General features: G+C 37.5%; 1 protein-coding gene across 1 annotated transcript in view; it reads right to left on the bottom strand.

Moving 5' to 3' along the window:
• Positions 1-19,456, bottom strand: part of rem2 (RAS (RAD and GEM)-like GTP binding 2) — a 50,676-nt gene that overhangs the window by 19,489 nt on the left and 11,731 nt on the right. The window contains exon 4 of the mRNA XM_047369432.1: positions 3,433-3,610. Coding sequence (XP_047225388.1) covers positions 3,433-3,610 — 178 coding nt within the window. The remainder of the gene's footprint in view (positions 1-3,432; positions 3,611-19,456) is intronic.

The following is a 19,456-nucleotide window of genomic DNA, read 5'->3' as shown; positions in this document are numbered from 1 at the left end:
CATGTTACCATAGTTTGTTTTTGGAAAACATATGTCTGTGTGTTATGTGTGGGAGTGAGGGCATGTATTATGTGCACACTTCTATTCTGGGCTTTTAGGCACCCCTTATTGAAAACAGCAGCAGAAGTGTCAGTATGGATAACTATAATTACAAGAGATGTTCCATTCAAGATATTCCATTTGAAGAACAGTTTGAAGGAAACACAAAGAAACAAAGGCACAAAGACTGCTTTAAAAAATGTATTCCTTTAATCTTGCATTCCTCACACAGTAACCTCTGAAATTTTGGTGGAGCCCTGCACCCTCTTAGATACTGCTGGGGCACCTGTCAAGCTGGTACTACACCATAATAATACTCAAAAATACACAAATTCAGTTAAACACTGCTACATTGTACCCTTCGCTTTAAAAACAATTGTCAACATAATCCTTAACCATAGGTGTGTCATAAAGTATTATTTGTTTTATTTCTGGGGGGTTGTCTTACGTATCTTTGAGGTGTCAGTGTCTTACCTGCAACAAGTCTCAGAGCACATGCAATTTGGAGCAGCAGGATGGGTCTTTGACACACAAGCTAGGTTATTAGCTACTCAGAATGAATATTCACACCTCTAAAATTTCAAAGCAATACAATGTAAATTTCTTTGGAGTGTTTTTACACTATACGACTTCTGGCTAGAGTAGATTCATTCAAGATTTTTTGTCTGAGTGATGTAAGATAAGATCTTTGGCCTATGATAAGTCCCAGCTCGATGCAACATTAAGGTTTATATTATTTATATTTATCTCACTTTCACCATGAATGCCATGTGTGTATATTGTTGAAAACTTTAGGCTTAAAGTAAAATAACTGATAGCATACCATCAGCATTACATGGTATTCATTAGCATTGTGATAATGCCAAACTCATCCCAGAGCAGTTAGCCTAAATGCTAGGCTAACTTTAGCATGTTTTAATATGACTCATGACTCATAATTCAATGTGGTTTTAGTTAATCTTGTGCAAACAACGTTTACAGAAAAATATGCTATCCTGCTTCCTGATTCAGTTTAATGACTTGTGTTTCAACTGCTCATTACGCTGTCTGGAGATACCTGAGCACAGGTGACAAATCAGGTGATCAAACAGACAAGGAGCTGTAGCATCACAAACAGTCTAACTTTCACTGTACATTAATTAGTTTATATTTAGTCTTACACCAACAGTGTTGCATGTTAGTAGATAATGTCATGCATCATTTATAATTTTTACTGTATAGAATTTGCTCTCAGTTTATTCACATATTACTTATTTTCTGTGTTAAACTTTATTTAAACAAATTTACAATAAAGCTGCTCTTAAAGATGTTTCTCCTTCTGTTGTCCAGGATGATGCTCTCTTACTTTAACAAATCCTGCCGTTATTAAACAACATCAGCTGACAAGGAATAAAGTCTTGAAAATGGTTTCCAGTTTACAACAGGCATTTACCTGTAAATAGAACACTGTTAAATGTCAACACAAACAGCTGAGCTAATTTCAAGCACCCAGAAAAGGGTTCTACAGATTTTCCATTTCCAAATTCCATGTTTTTCTAGATTCAGTTTTCATGACAATATTGCCTTTACAGTACAAAACTAAAAAATTGTATTATCAATATCTTCCCCCAAATCATGAAACAACACAATGCTGAAACTGACCTATGAATATAAAGAGGTTATACAGACTTTTATACATCAGGATTAATATGAATCTTTGAAATACTTCTCAACTGAACCCAGTTCAAGTTTCATACCAAGTAACCAAAATGATCAAGGAAATAAAAAACAGTGGCATTATGTTTTTGGATGAATGAGTTTTATCTATTAGTAACTCAAAAACTAAAGTGATTATTGATCAGGGCAAACATTGAGGACATAAATATCTAAACCAATGTTAAAAGCACTTTGTTTTTCATAAATTCTAAATTTCATCCAGACCTTTTAAGACGGTTTGAGAACCCGGCATAAACACACTCATTTAAATCCATTCATGCATTACAAACTTAAGTCATTTTAACTTTAAGAAAAACTGTATGGGACTTACACATTAACATAGGCCTGCTTTACCATCCATGCTGAAGATAATCCAATGTAGTGTACACTGGGTATTTGATTTACATAGGTTTTGCATTCTGTTAAAGAAAACATGCATTTTCAATGAAATTCGAGGTGGGTTATAAATTGTAGGAAGTTATAATGATAATTAGAGTTAAAATTGAATGTGTGCACAGATTCTTTGTTAGAGAAAACTGATTAAAGAACTGAAAGTAAAAGTGATCCATGATACAGCAAATCCACTATATAACATTTGCAACATTGCTGTTTTTTTACTCTACTCAGTGGCCCTTACTGTAGCTATAAACAATATAAAAGATACTTCACACAACAATAAAATAAAATCATTTCATGTGTTGCACTAGCTTGGTAGCCTTTTATGTTTTTGATGTTGACATAGAAGCCCGTTTCTACCTACCACTTGTGCAGTTTACCTGATGAATATTCATGGTCAGGATTGATAAACACCATTTGAAAGAGCAAAACACACATCATTAGCAAGGATTATGCAAATAGTGACAAAATGTATTTAATGAATGTTTTAAAGAGTGTGACTTTATTTAGATGGCTTGTAATGTTTCAGTATATGGTTACCAATAAATAAGGATGTGTACCTTTCTATTCAAAACATATAAGGGACACACTGTAGAAGCACAATGCACATTATGCTGAGAACTTTCATATTCCTATATACCGGTAATTAAAAGGTACAAAAATGTTGTTTTTCATTTTCACCCTTAATTAACTAAATCATAACAAAAGCCATAACGTTGATATGTTCATTAAAAAAGAAAAAAAATGTTCAATGCAATAGTTTCCGCTGTTCTTTACCAGTTTAAGCATCCTCACCTCCACGGCCAATCAGAAACTCCTCTTGACGTTAACTACAAAAGGTTTAGTTCAACAACTGTTTTTCTTCCCATGTTTGCAGAACCTGAACAAACCACTTGTCCTTTGATAATAATGGGCGGCCTGAACAGCAACTGGCAGGAATCATGCCTACCACCCCATAACGGACATGCACGACGGGTGTCTGTGGAAGTCAGGTCTCATTTGATGCCACTGTGGTTAAATCTTATCAGCAATCTGTAAGTATCCCCTCTGCTGATCAGAAAATGACATTGCAGGTAGCAGTTAATATGCTACCTGCAATGTCTGCTGTGATCCGACGCCATATAAAAAACGTTTATCTGACCTTCAAGGGGGGCAGGGTGAAGATTAAAAACTCACATCTCCCTTAAAAAGCATCCACCATACTATAGAGACATCTTAAACCTCTAAATTTAGTTTCTTCACCAAAGGATTTTGAAAACAGATGTGGGTGTGTACAACTTTAAAGACCCGAGTTCTACCTACCGTCTGAACTGATTTCACGGGACCGGACAAGGTCGCTCTTGTTGCCCACCAGGATGATGGGCGTTTGCGGCTGTGACTCCCTGAGAAGGAGGCGGAGCTGGGCGGTGCGGTGGAAACTTCGCCTGTCAGTCACTGAGAAGACCAAGATACACACGTCACTCTGCAAAGTGGACAGGTCCTAGGGATTGCGAACACACACAAACATAGACATACATGTATAATGTTTGCAAGAATTTAGTGGATGAAGTTAGTTTGCACACACTGAGCAGATATCTGTTTATAGCAGGGCAGGTGTGGAATGTCAGGTAGACATTACATGCAATACAAGGACTTGCATGCCATTAATAAATGATAAAAATCCTCTCCCTGATACTGAAGCAACTGAAGAGCAGGCCCATGAGGACGCCGTGGAGGCTTTGGTTAACTTGACTGCCTGAGTGTCAAGCTTTACTTTGATTCTCCTGACCCTCTTAAGCAGTGACCACTAAGAGCCAGTTGGAGATTCCTATCACAGGGGCTCAATTAGTGTTAGTGGCTCTGTCAGAAACAGCAGCTTGTAACTGCCTTCATGTATCTCTGTGCTCTCAAGCTGTTGCTATCTGGTTCGGTCAGCTGAATTTACATTGGACTAAAGCAATATTACCAGGGGGAAATAGGCCATGATGAGATTTGTACATTTCTGAGTATGCTCCTGTGTATGTTCGTCTTTATCAAAGATTATGCAGCAAATCTGAGAAATAAAAAAAGGGATCATATCCAGAGATCATCTGTACACCAGCTGATAACTTGCTGACCCGGTTTGCCCCTAAATTATGTTATTTTCTTAATCTGGTTCAGTAAAAAATACGTAGCAGATACCAAAGGATTAAGGGTTCAGCAAACTGAGATCCCTCCCCTTGTAATTAAATGCAAAGCAATTGTGGATTAAACTATGACCTCCTTTTCATGTCGGTTGGACATTCATTAAAGGTGGAATGTGTCATGCTAAAGCAGACCAGTCTCATGTTAAAGCAAATTTAAACAACAAGGAAAATGTTCCCAAAACAGGTCAATTTGATGAAAATGAAAATAATATAATAATGAAGTTGTCCATATTCGCCCAGATAATCCATAAAAAATGCAAAAGTGATAACATTCTCAGTTAGAATTTGCATGATTTCACATAATCATTTGTGAGTTGGAAAAGCTTACTGGTGATAATGTTTTACACCAAATACGGTAAGGTAGTGTCTGAATCTTTGCCTCATACTTTTCTCTGCGACTTTGGTCATCCAGAAACTGATCCAGTTTGCACATGGGTCAATTACCAGTATGAAGGTATATTTTTAAAAAAGTCAAAACTTTCTAGTGAGATCCCAGAAATAGTGCCAGAGTAACCTGACTTTAAAGTAGCACACAGTTTTCCTCCTTTTTGGTATCAGAGAGGTGTTTAAACCTAACTCAAAGAAAGCTCAGAAATTTAAGAAACAAACTGAAAGAAGATAGTGTTTTTTAACAATATGTCAAGACATGTGTGTGGGCTATTCCGGCTGCAAGAGAGAGAGCATTACTTTCAGTTGATAAGAAAAAAGGCTGAACATTTCAGCAGATTTGCTCTGTTTTATCCTTTTGAGGTTTCAACTTCTATCTATTATGGGAAACACAAGATTTGGAAATTTTGGCAACCCTCTGGAAATGTAAGAGTTAAAGAAAAGATCTATAGGGTATAGGGAACACCCACATGTATTGTTGCTTTAGTAATACTGATAATGGCTGCTGGAGGACATAATAACCACTTTCACTCTCTGCTAAATTCTCATACTACTCTTCAATTTTGTGTTATTTGCTGTTATTTCAGCTTTTAACTTTATGTTCTCTCTCTGTTTTTTTTTTCTCTTTCGAGAAGCTACACCTAGCCTGCCTCAATGTTTAGCTGTGGCACCTTCCTGGAAAGGGACATTGGCTAGCTGCTGCTGCCAACAACTTAATGCTTACCTTCTACAAATGATACACTTAGTCCTATCTTTCACTGTTTAACCCTGTCTCTCTCCTAGATGTAGCTATTGGCTGAGCTTTTTCTATGACTAACTGTATGTGCTCTCTTTTAACATATAGACTTAAAAACTGGCTCAGAGTTCATCTGCTTACCTGTCTTTCTCTCCTAGATGAAGCCACTAAAGGAGCTATAACCATCAATGTGTTACTTTTCCTTCCCATAGACAGTACTCCTGGATCAGTGCTTATGTGTTCCTTTTGTGTGTCTGCTCTGTTCTCTCAAACCCCCAGTCGGTCATGGCAGAAGGTCACTCACACTGAACCTTGTTCTGTTGGAGGTTTCCTAATGTAAAAAGGGAGTTTTCATTTCCACTATCGCTACATAATAAACTGAATCCTATTGCACTGTTCGATAGTTAGGATTATTGGAACGTATGTACCTGTATGATTCAATTGAATTGACTTTGTAGACTGCCTTGAGACAACATGTGTTGTGAATTGGCGCTATATAAATAAAATTGAATTGAAGATGCTAAGAACAAGTTATAATAGTTTTGTCTTTGTTATCCACATCAAACCCTGTTTTACAAACTGCTCCCACATAAGGTGTGACCTTTCTCTGCTTCATATAAAAAATCGATAGCTCATGACTAGAAGGTTATAAAAAATATTTTGAAGACACTTGCATTTTTTTATACCACAATTCCTAAAGACAAATATATCTCAAGAGGCTAATGCAATTGTTAATTTTATATATTAGATAAAAATTTGATTATGTTATAAAGATTTATTTTAATTGATACAACGAAACTGTGGTGTTTTATTAATCAAGGTTATCCTACCCTGAAATTCTCATACCAGCCCATTCCCAATCTAGCACTCAGTTGTTTTGAAACAGAAACTTTGTGACATGGAGTTAAGTACAACCCAGGCTCATATATGATCGTTAAATGAGCATACTGGATTTGTTTAATGATTAATAGAAGACTTACAAGACATGGAACACGAGAGCAGGACATAAAGAACATGCGGAGTCACAGCAGTAAAATACGGAGAATATTGGACATGATAGGACCCAGTGGAGTAGGCAACAATAGGCATCAGATAGCTTATATATTGAGGGAGGTGTGGAGAATGACATTGGATACAGGTGTGTCAATCAGGGGATATGTGGAGAAGCTTAGACAGAAGGTAAGCAGGGAGACTGAGAACATAAGACTAACACAGAGAAGCCTAACTAAGACACAAGGAAACACTTAACAAGGGAGAAAGACAAATAATAACCTAAGGGGAAAAACAGAATACATAGGAATAAGCTAAGAAACTAAACACATAGAAATAAATAAGACACTAATGGACATAGAGAAATTAATAGAATATGGCAAAAATATAGAATATAAATAAACAAAGAATGGGTGAAAACACAAACACAAATGAAATCCAAAACCTAACACTCAAGGATCACAAGATCATGTTATAACAGTCAGAGTTTCCAAAAGCTAACTGTGAAACATTAAAAAACTAAAAGACACACTTGAGCAACAGTTTAAGATCCAGATGGATTTCCTGTACCAGAGAAAAGCCATCTGGATATATTAGATCTATATAATGTACTAGCCAGTGTATTTATGTAAAGGCAATATCAGAAAATATTTTTAAGGAAACAATTAGGTTTACAGATGTTTATACTGACAGCATTACAGAGTAAGGATTACAGTGAGTTTATATTTACTGCTTCGTATTGTATTTTTTATAAACCTGCCACAAATCATCACCTTTGAAATCATCAACAAAGTCAAGTCGTATTTCAAGATGAAATAAGGATCTGAAGCTATAAACACTTCTGAGTGGATCAAAACAAAGGCATGTTATTTCCAATAAATAATCCAACCTCTCTGCTGTAGGTCTGAACTGTACATCTCAAATGTTTTCAAATATGTGTGAGAGAACAATGTCTCCACAAATTCACAGAACTGAGGTTCTGAGAGTGTGTGTGTAAATGTGTGGATGCCCTTGTCCCTGATTCGCTGCCCTGAAGGTACTATAAATTTCTGTTCTCCAGAGAGTTTCAGGCAGCTGAAAAATTCACAAGCATTGGCTCTAACCTCAGAGTGAAAAATTCACAGAGAGCCTTGGTGCTCTGTCTGGTTGATAGAGTGCAGGAAATAGGCGGGGAGATGAAAAGACAGGAGAAGAGCGAGCTACTGGCCACCTGTCACCCTTTGAGAAGCAGGATAAGGAGGAGGGATAGGAATAAAAAAAACACAGAGGGGGATTGAGGGAAAAACAAATCACTGCAAACAAATGGGTAAAAACATAGACATCAATTAGAATCATGATAGAGTGCTTCAGGAGCAACGCTGCGACCAAGTTAATATGTCTCTCTATCTATCTCAGGCAGAGCAACTCAGGACAGAGCAGACTCCTGCTCCCTCTCTACTTCTTTTTTCTCTCGATTAAGCAGCTCTTCTCGACTCACTGAGAAAGGGACATCTGTCAATGCATACTCCTCTAATGTACATACATGAGTGACACATAAACACAAAGCTGGGACCACACACACCATAATTTAAATCATCTGAAGATACACTTAGTCCTCACTAAACAAGCAGAAGAATGACAGTGAAATACTTTCATAAGGAAGGACTTAATGATGATTAGGGAAATGTTATTTCAAATTCAATTCATCACAAACAGTCCTTACAACCCTACAGTGATTGGCAAACATTACAAACATGAAATAATTTGCCTGGGTAATTCATGCTGATAAAAGTATTGATTAAAAGTACTGACTTAAAAGTAGTTATTTATGTAAATTTGCTTGTTAAGTTAGTTTTTCAATCACTTAAGTGGTGAATAGTATTATTATTTAGCCTTTATATATAGATGGATGGAACAGACAGACAGACAGATAGACAGACAGACAGACAGACAGACAGACAGACAGACAGACAGACAGATAGATAGATAGATAGATAGATAGATAGATAGATAGATAGATAGATAGATAGATAGATAGATAGATAGATAGATAGATAGATAGATAGATAGATAGATAGATAGATAGATAGATAGATAGATAGATAGATAGATAGATAGATAGATAGATAGATAGATAGATAGATAGATAGATAGATAGATAGATAGATAGATAGATAGATAGATAGATAGATAGATAGATAGATAGATAGATAGATAGATAGATAGATAGATAGATAGATAGATAGATAGATAGATAGATAGATAGTTTCATCACACGCTGACCAGTCACTTCAGTATGGAGATGGACACCCCTCAGAGCTGCCTTAATTTTTGTAGCATTGACTGAACAACGTATCTGTAATTTGTCTGCAGAATTCAAGATGCAAATCTCCCATTCCAGCACATTTTAAAGGTGCTCTATTTGATTGAGATCTGGAAGTTGTGGAGTTCATTTAAGTATCTTTGACTCATCGCTATTTCTGTGGACAAGCAGTTGAAAAGCTGTACCTAATAATGTTGTCAGTCATATTAAAATAAAGGTTTCTGAAAAAAATATGTTTTCTCTCATTTCTGGTGTATCTTTACATTTTGAAATGCAGACAAGAAAAGAAAAGGAAATATAAGGAAATGGTAAGGGCCTAAAATTACATTGAAATGTTGTAGGAAACTTCTTTGAATTGGCTTTTTTATAGATAACTTGAAGTTAGAAACAATAAACCCTGTAAACTATTGAGGTTTGGACAGATTGTTATTTACAGCAGATGTTTTACCATGAACACGCTGTTAATATTCCCATTCAAACAAGGGTTGTACCATATTAGGAATCCATTGCAAGAACAGAATAACTGAATTCCCACAAGTTCTATCTAAATCAGGCGTGGGCATCAAGGCCACTGAGGGTCCATCTGTTTAGCCAGATATATTGCTGGCAAGAGCATACAGTATGATACTTGGAAATAAAAAAGCCTAACCATTTATTGCAGTCCAGCCACTCCTTTGCGATGTAGAGACTGTAATATTGCAATGAGGAAAAACCCAAAACAATTTTACAGCTCTCATTTAGACACAATTAAAATAAAATGTTGCAAACTGTTGGCAATACCTCCTTGTGTGGACTCACAATGAACAGGTCAGATCAGCATTTTGCATCTGTGGGCACTCACAATCATGGCTCTGTATTATAATCAGGATGGCTTTAAATTTGGCAGATGATTGCTGCTTGGGGCCACATCCCAAAATAACTCCACCATATGCTGCATGTTTTTGCTCATCACTTATCCATCTCAGTGATGGCACAGGTTTCAGAATATTCTCCACTGTTGATTTTCAGACAATCAACAAAACAGCCAATCTGCAGCTAAATTACATGGATGCATGAATGCCCTTTAATAAAAGTTTGAAAATACAAACCAACAAAAAAAAGAAAGGCTTTCTAGAAATGACTGTTTTCAATATCCGAGAAACATAAACAACTTTTTGTTTTTAAAGAAGGACTCTCTAAGCCTCGTGAGCAAAATATTCCACTATTTCTTCTGATACCAAAAGACTGCCAATTTGGTAAGCATAGGTTATCCCCGGCAACTTCAGCTTAGATGCAGCATATTTGAAGCAAAAAGCAACCTCAGGCCAATCCTCCAGCATTGGGTGTGACAATATGACCGGATTGCATAAATTTGACATGCATGGGAGTCCTGCAAGGAAAAAAAAAATCTTTAACATCCTTGCAGAACATTAAGAGGAAAAATACAGTTTACTGAAAGTAAAAAAACAAAACAAAAAACAACTTCCCCATGACCTGTCTGCTGTGTACCTTGTTGTTTATAATACTATTTTGTTTACTACTGTTCTCCAATAAATCTCTGAGGTCTTCACAGAACAGCTGGATTTGTAGTGAGATTAAATTAAGTACAGGTGGACTATTGGTATGACTTCCAAAGTCATTTGGTTGGATTGGAGTTTATTTGAAGGATTTAGATTTAAAGGGGTTGAATACATATGCTTTTGAGATTTTTATTAGTTAAAAAAATAGGTTTTACTTTCCTTTCACATCTCAGTTATGAGCTGCTTTGTGTAAGTCTATCACATAATATCCAAATAAAAATGTATTGAGGTTTGGGTTGTAATAACACAAAATAGTTCCCCTGTACTTTTGCTACATCATATTATGATGTTCAGGGCAGCAGAAATGTCCTGCTTTCAAATACTGAAGGGGTACTTGATGCAAAACAACACATATTCTGTGCTGGACAGTGTATACTGGGTTTGGGGTTGGCACTACCAACTCAATAACTCTGAGTAAACACAACTCAGGCGTTTTTATTTGAAGCACTGCAGGTCACAATCAACTCAAACCTCAATGAACCGTTCATATCGGCATGCTATTTCATTGCAACACTCCACGCTTTGAGTAAACAAACCAACCAAGGTTTCACTCCTTTATTGCTTCTAAGTACTCTCTCTTCAATGGGAGCTGCATTTAGTGCAAAGAAAGTACTCTTTTTTCATTACATTTTTTTCTTTGCAATTAACTGCTTATACTCTTGAGCAGATTGTCTGACATAAAAGTCAGTCTATGTTCCATCATGTTTTTAAATGACTACACTGCTCACATACATTAGCATGTGCCCCGAAAAAACACTTAGCTGCGGGAGTCCAACTCAACATTTGCAACCATTAACATTAAGAACTATGAATCACCTATGACACATAATTTGCATAACACACTGTGGCTGTAATAGTGTTCAAACTATTATTTTGTCTGATTGTGGGGAAAAAAAACAACAAACACCAGAGCACAATTTGACCCTTTTTGGAAAAGTGCATTATCGTGCATGTGTAGAATGCATCTGCCATTATACAACATACTCCTCTCTGCCTGGGAAACGGAGCCAAACTGATTGCAATCTATTGGCTTGTAGGCTGTTTGCTTTGCAAAACAAGATATATGAGTAAGGCAGCTTAGGGCCTTTACATGGAAACAAAACGTCAAACACATCCCCACCTGCCTGTTCAAACAGGTGGATAAATACATAGGCAGTCCTACTACCATTTGGCTTTATTAAAAGCATACACATACACTTTGCACATGTCTGCTTCTTTGGCTTGTGATCTATCTGTAAGTCCAAATGGCTTTCAGAGCGGAATGAAAGAGCAGGGAGATCAATAAAGACACAGACAAAATGAATGAGGGACTGAAAAATGACAGAAAAAGGAAGCAAGGAGAGAAAGAGTCAGAGAGAGAAAGAGAGAGGGAGATGGAGAGAGAGAGAGAGACATAGAGGAGCAAAAATATAAGGAGGATGCAGAGAACGTTGCTATGTGGCAAAGACAAAAACCTGATGACAGCATGACAAAGCTCTGTGAAGATGGAAAGCTGAACTAGTACTTTTCCTCTTTTTTCATGTATCGTTGCAAAGAAATGAAGGACATGCAATACTTAGGTCATAGCAACATACATTACACAAGGGCAAAACACACATCTGCCCATGCACTAATACACATACACCAACCACCAAGGACTATGAATGACCCAACAATTGGTGAATTTCGGCTGACATCACAGCACAGTACTGTACAACAATACACCCTGTTGCACACTGTGTCAATCATCCACCTCACACAATCACATACACAACGGCATGGCGTAGTAGTGAGAGTTTTTCTATGACCCAGATTAAAGCTTTTATAAGTTGGCAAGTGGAGCCTCCAGCTTGTCCATTAGTAAATCCCTGAATCCCTGCGCACTAGTCATGCTGTTCACGGTCGACCTCTGACCTTCATATTTAGGGGCGATGAAAGAGGATTTGTTTCTTGGCAACAATGAAGTATATATATTAAAAACACTATGTGAACTTAAGATTAAATATTCCGCAATATTTTAGGCAAAGAATCTTGGTGTTATTGCAGTTACCTTCTCTTTTTTCAGCTTGTGGATTCAAGAAAAATAGATATCCTTTAAGTATCAAATAAGGAAGTGGCAAGCCATTGACTCTTATTCTGCTCTGCATTACTGACAAAAGCACTTCATTGGAGAACACTGTATTGACTAAGAAAAGCTCCATTTCAATCTGGTTTTCATCTGCTCCATACTACAAAAACAGCTCTTATGAAGGTAAAAATGTCTTGTTAATGGCTTGTTTGTTGGTTTACATCATTTATCTACAGCTGTATTCAGTTTGAACAACTTAAACAGTCCCAACCCTAATTGCTTACCAGTGGTCTTCCACTGAGCTCAGTCCTGCGGCCCACATCTTTCAATTATCTTCTATAATCTTCTCTCCCGTGGCTATAGTTTCTGCAAATCACATCATTCAGTTTAACTGCTATACTGATGACATACAGCTTGATGGCCAAGCCCAGTGCTATTGTTCCTGCCAATTTTGTCTGGCTGTTTAGATTACCGTAGATTAAGATCCTATTTAATTATAATTTTCTTAAAGTCAAAGCTGATAAAAAAAGAGAAATTCTTTGCTCCTGGTCTACCCTTTCGAAAATGTTTCATTTCTCAGTCAGCATGAATAGTAGTTTATCATCCTTCACTTCATGTTGAAAATCTCATTTTTGACAGCTAAAAGTCTTTTGAAAAAAAACTCATCAATGCTCCTTCTTACCCCACTTACTTTCATTTACACAACAGCCTTTGTCAATTTCTCACTATTTTCTCACCAAGCGACTCTCATCTATGCCTTTTTCATTTCCTGTATTGATCATAACAGCTATCTCTTTCTTTCTATGGTATACCCCACAAATCCATCCCTAAACTTCCACTGGTTCAGAACTCAGTAGCTCACATTATCACCAGACCCTCATTGACTAAACACAATACTCTAATCCACAAACAACCACACCTCATCCCTGCTAAATATCTCCTCCTCACTTTCCAGCAATCTAACTCCTTCATACCTCTCTGAATCTCTTCAACCGTATGCTCCATGCCAAACTCTCCCAGCCTCTTGTGTTTCCAGCTCTCTACTCCATGTGCCAAAATACACACAGTGGGGTTCAGTGCTTTAAGCCATATGGTGTCCTGTCTTTTGAATGTTTTCCTTCTTTCTACACAATTGTTCTTCAGTAACGATAACCTCAGTCACTTCAAAATCTCTCTTGAAATTCACTTTTTTGAAAGTACTTATCTCAAAGTTGTGGAAAAATTAGAACAGTCTGTAAAATATTCAAAATCTAATTTTTTATCTCTGATGTATTTACAGGTAAACAAATTATACTTTTTTGTTTTATTTAACTGCATTCGAACTGAGCAAATGGTTAGTGCATCCTACCCTCTAATGGCTTGTACTGTTCAACTCTCCCAAAATAACTTCAGTAAGAAGCATTTTGTAACCATCTACCAGCATCTGACATAGGTCTGACAAAGGTTTTCTCCACTCCTCACCTTTGCTGTGTGATGTTTCAGGGGTTTCTTGCATGTTTCAAGTCACCCCACAGCATCTCAATGAGTTCAAGATCTGGGCATTGACTTGGCTCAGTACTTTCCATTTCTAATTCTCAGTCAGTGGATTTACCGGCACTCTTTGGGTTATCGTCATGTTGCAGGGTCAAGTTCTTTCTCAGTTTTAATGCTAGTCAGGTCCTACTGCAGCAAAGGATCCTCAAACCATGTCACTTACACCATCGTTTTCACAGCTGTTATGAGGTTCCTTTCCTAGAATGCCTGAATTTTGTATTTTGGTATAATATGTCCTATGTTGTGGTGTCCAAATCATTTGTCCAAAGAACATTCTTCCAGAAGTCCTGGTCTTTGACTACTTTTTTGAAAACTTTACTCTGACTTTTATGTTTTTGTTAAAGGGCAACAGTTACCTCCTTTCACAGCTCCAACAGAAGATAAACCTTTGTAGTCTCTTTCTATTTGTACAGGCATGCAGTTTCACACCAACAGTTGCAAAAGTGTGCTGGAGGTCACATGATTACATTTCGTTTAGCATCTTGTGATCTGCTCTTGCGGTGAATAATAATTTCATGAATCTCTCATACTGGAGAGCATATAAGAGGAAGGGAAACAGAGGGGAAACTGACATTTATGTGTATGTCTTTTTCCATGGTCCTGCAAGAATTACAAAAAAAACGATGGGTGAAATAGGGATCGACTGCTTTGCGCACATGCTTCAGCTAGTTGTAATTTAGAACCTCCTTTTTGAAACTGGCTACAGAATGGATGATAGATGGTCATTTCAAGCTGTAAATTGATTTCAAGCACAGATGTTTTTCAGGTCCAAGTCAAGTTTCATACCTTTAAAGACTAAAAAAGGAATTTGTTTATAAAAATGCTTGAGATTAAATAAAATGCATGACACGGTATTGCAGTAGATTAGGCCTAATGTAATATATAAAAATGTAAAAATGTACCATTTAATTTAACATGCAAAAAAAGAATGCTGGGAGCTGCTTTTAGTTATTTACAAAACTGACAAAGCAGAATATTTACCCCATTAGAAATGCATTAATGTTTAAAGAAAACATAAATACGTCACTCAAAGACAAGAGAAGATCGATCAATTGATTGATTTAGAGGTTTTTCTTCTCAATCCTTTCTTGTCAAATCCAAACAGTAAATATGTTATAGGGACATAAATTAAAACACAGGAAGAGTTTTTATTTTATTTTAATAAGTTTTCAAGTTTTTTGACTGAAACTACAAGATAAATTGTGAAAGAAGAAGCTAGTTAAGTTTATTTTGTTCCTATACAACCCAAGGTTACTTAATACAGAGCTTGGTTAAAGATACATTTGTGTTTACAGCAAGAGTGTAAATAAAGTCTTCAGTCTTTAGAAAGTTAGTCATCCCTCAAAATACTTAAAAGACTAGACACTCAAAATAACTAAAATACTGAAACATTTCTTAGTTTTTATTTGTGCCATTTGTTTTGAAACTGATCTTGTAAAATGTATGTGAGATTCTAGAATGTTGATAGCTTTGATGAAAAAGCTGTAATTTTGAATTAGATTGTCTACTTCAGTTTAGTTCTCAGTACTAAAAGAAAACAAACTAAATTGCCTAGCTCTAAATGTTTCAGCAAATTTGAAGAGGATTAGGCAAAATGTAAACAGCAAACTAAATGTCTAGTAAGACTAAAAACTACAGAAGAGCAGGAAGAAAACTAAATGTCTGGAAACTTCCTTTCTTGGGCATGATTCAACACCAGCCTGTTTGGTTGTTTTGCTTCCGTCCTCTAACTGAGCAACAGAATGTAGCTGTGCAGCAATTACTGCCCTCTAAATTACATCCTTAATTTTGGTTCTCTAACTTTCCAAAACATAATAAGCCATCAAACTGTTTAAAGGTCAGCAGCCCATTCTCTTTACTATATGCAGACACACAAAGATAAACAACTCTCCATGTGCGTCTCACATTTTCCCAGTCCGAAGGCTGCACCAATCTGCTGTCTATGATAAATATTTTAATTTCAAGATATTAAAAAATAATGAAAAGGCTCATATCAATTTCAGATATGCTGGAGTACTTAAAGAACACAAACGCATTAAAGAGAATAATGACAATGCTCTCTAGGGCCCCTATGTAAACAGCTAGCTGTGTAAGACATACTTGTCAATCTAAGGCAGAGGACATCATAGACTAGCTAGGTCAAGACCAAGTATGTCAGTGTTTCTATTTCTGGAACATGGATGACTTATTTAAACCACCCTACATCTCATGACACCCACAACACTCACAATGCCCAAGCGTCTGCCCGAGCACACTCTCTGGCTTCTGTGGATCCGTGCTGGGTTGTTTGACCATGACGAAGCTGCAGGTGAACACAAGCACACCTGCTTGGCAGATCATCCATCAAATTTCATTATTAAAAACCACCAGTTTTCAAATGATTAATTCATTTAATAAGAGACAAAAGCTTCCCAAAGCAACCTGAGCTATGTGAAAAAGTAACCACCTCCAAAACATTTGGATTTTGCCCAAGACATTTGAACATTTTCAGTGGACTCATGAGACAAAAGCATACATTTTTAAAAGGTGTGCATCCTGGTGTAAAGCTAAAACTAACTGACATTTAAGAAAAAGAGCATCACACCGGCAGACAAATAAGGTGGTGCTGTGATGGTCTGAGTCTGGTTTGCTGCTTTGGGACCTGGACAACTTGCTGTGATTTATGGAGTAGGGATTCTGCTCTCTACCAGAAAATCCTAAAGGACAGTGTCTGGTCATCTGGTTGTGACTGTTTCAGCTCGGTTGGGTTATGCACCAGGGTAATGATCCAAAGCACACCACCAAGTCACCTCTGAATAACTGAAAAAAACAAAACAAAGCAAAATGAAGATTTTGTTTAGGCCTAGTCAAAGTCGGGACTTCCTGAGGCATGACTGAATCAAAACAATTCTCCAAAGAAGAATGGGGCAGAATATCTCCACAGTGATGTAAATGAATCATTTCATCATGTTGGGTTGGATCATGTTTTTCCTTTAATTAAACTTATGATTTAAAACTGCACTTTGTATGTACTCAGTTTCTCTTTTTTCCCTATATTGAAATGCACTTAGTGATGTAAAACATGTAAATGTGACAAAAATCTTCTTTTTCACGACTCTGTACAGAAACTAGGGCTTTCAGTCAGCTCCGCTAGTGATTTGTGGAGCCCTGCTCCTACACTGAAGTAGGTGAAAATTACTCCTTCTGCTCGACCTCCCAGTCAGTCAGCTGGGGTGAAAAGCAAAAGAAGCACTTAAAGGAACAATTGCTGAGTGTAACAGTTTAAAAAAAAACATTTCACAGTTTGTGCTGCGGGGTACGCTGCTGATTTTGCTGCTGGGAGAGAACGCACAAAGCCCCACCGCCAGCAGTGCTGCATGCTGACCGTTCGAGCATGATGTTATGCGTGAATGAGTGATTAATTCTGCCCTGTGACACGTCTGTGTGCTCGTGTCTGTGCATGTTGCTATGGTAACCTGGGTGTAGGTTGGGTTGCCCTGCGGAGAAAACTTGCAGCTCGCTCCAAGGCCGGAAGCCATACCTCTCGGGGACTGCGAGTGCTGGCAGTGTTTTCAGTGCCATCCCAGGCTAGTTTCAGGCACTGTCTTCACGCTTGATTGTTTTGGATTTTAGAAATGTTGCATGTTTGGGTTTTATGTGTGCATGTCCTTAATCTTTCCACACAACCTCCAAAACACAAAAAATACTACTGCTTCACCCCTTATGCCCTGCTTTATTTTTAACATGAACAGATGTAATTAAAAGTAGTCCTTTTTTTCCCCAGAAATGGTGCAAGAACAAGCGTGAATTCATTTGAGGCATTTAAGAGTGATGACAGCTGTAGGAAGGAAGGACAGCTAGATTACTGGAGAGAAGTGAGCATGTTTTTTCCAGGGCTCTTCAGAGTTAAATGTAGTTCCATGTTAATAATTCAACCTGAAGAAGAGGGCCCCTGCTGGCACAGTGGACATCAGGAATAGGATGTTCCGCCCTGCAGAGTAATTAGAGTGCTCTACTGCCCCATCATCTCATTAATATCCATAAATAACAGCATGCTATTTGATTCTGTATAATGTCCTCAGTGTCATAAGGTGCTTTTTGACAGGTGCTTGCTGCTCTCCTGCTGCCTGGTGTGGCTCAATTTTCTAATGCTCCAAATTTGCAGTAGAATGACGAAGCTCAGCAAAAGAAAAAAAAATCTTTTTAGTCCTAGAATTGGGCTAAAAAAGACAAAGAGCTTTCTAGTTTTTCAAATGAGGAAAGTGGAAAGAGTTTGAGTAGTGTGACAAAAGCTACTTCTGTGACTTTCACACACACATGTGAACGCACATAAAAGCAAAAACTAAATAAAAAATAAAAAAACATTTCCCACTTGAAAACACACAAATGCCCATCAGAGAAATCAAACAAAAAGCCTTCTCCTTATCATGAGCACAGGCAAAGAATGGCTGACATTGGATGAACTGTGGGTGCTTCAGAATGAGTCTTGACTGATCTGTACCATTCCCCTTCCTTCGGTGTTCACATTGATGTTATTTGCCAGTCATCCAAACTCAGTTAGCCTTGAAGCTTTCTCTTCTAACTATACCTTGAAATAGAAATGTTCAGCTTGAGTTATCCTAAAAATCTGAATCGACTGTTTTTCATCTCCACTCAAATGAATGTGACCTTTTGAAAAGGACTGTAAGAAGTCAACAAGACAGACAGAGCCCCTATTTTAGCTAATTTTAACTTTGAGTTTTAATGTAAAACAACTCAAACTGAAAATGTTTATAGTCATAGGATGCAAAACTCTATATTCGTGGATATTAAACATCTACACATTTCATAAGTTTCTTACTCTTTCGTTAGCCAGACAACATCCGTTTTACTATACAAAAGTACATTGATCAAGGCTGCCAGCTCTTTCAATCTGCTTCACCTTCAAGTCCCCTAAGAGATGGTGTGGTACTGTTCTTTTCAGGTCTTGCATTTGTTTGGAAATTATCCAGGACGTATGACGAGAAGCATGAGAAGCATCTGATCAGGTGGATAAGAAGTCAGTTAGTCCGTCATTTTCTACCGCTTCCTCCATAGCGGGTCGCAGGGAAGCCGGTGCCTATCTCCAGCAGTCTATGGGTGGGAGACAGGGTCGCCAGTCCATCGCAGGGCAACACAGACACACACAGGACAAACAACCACACCACACACATTCACACCTAAGGGCAATGTAGAGAGACCAATCAACCTAAAAGTCCTGTTTTTGGACTGTTGGAGGAAGCCGGACTACCCGGAAAGAACCCACGCATGCACGGAGATAACATGCAAACTCCATGCAGACAGACCCCTTGCCGTGAGTTGAGCCCAGGACCTTCTTGCTGCAAGACAAGGCAACAGTGCTACCAACTGCGCCACCGTGTAGCCCTATGACAAAGCTGAGCAATGACAAAGTATTGAAATTTAATTTAGTGCTCTATTCCATGGATCTGAACTATCCTTTTAAGGGAAACAATAATCTATTCCTAAACCTTACCAACCAGGTTAGTGCAGTATTGTAGTTTTATCTAAAAAACACCTGCAAACCTGGAAATAGATGCTTAAAATGATGCAGTAAAATGTATTTTAATATTATGTTTCTTTACTGAAATA

Source organism: Girardinichthys multiradiatus, chromosome 6 (genome assembly GCF_021462225.1).
Source record: "Girardinichthys multiradiatus isolate DD_20200921_A chromosome 6, DD_fGirMul_XY1, whole genome shotgun sequence".
In the NCBI taxonomy this organism is placed as follows: Eukaryota; Metazoa; Chordata; class Actinopteri; order Cyprinodontiformes; family Goodeidae; genus Girardinichthys; species Girardinichthys multiradiatus.
The sequence above is the reverse complement of the archived record's forward strand: the minus strand, read 5'-3'. Positions and strand labels throughout refer to the sequence as shown.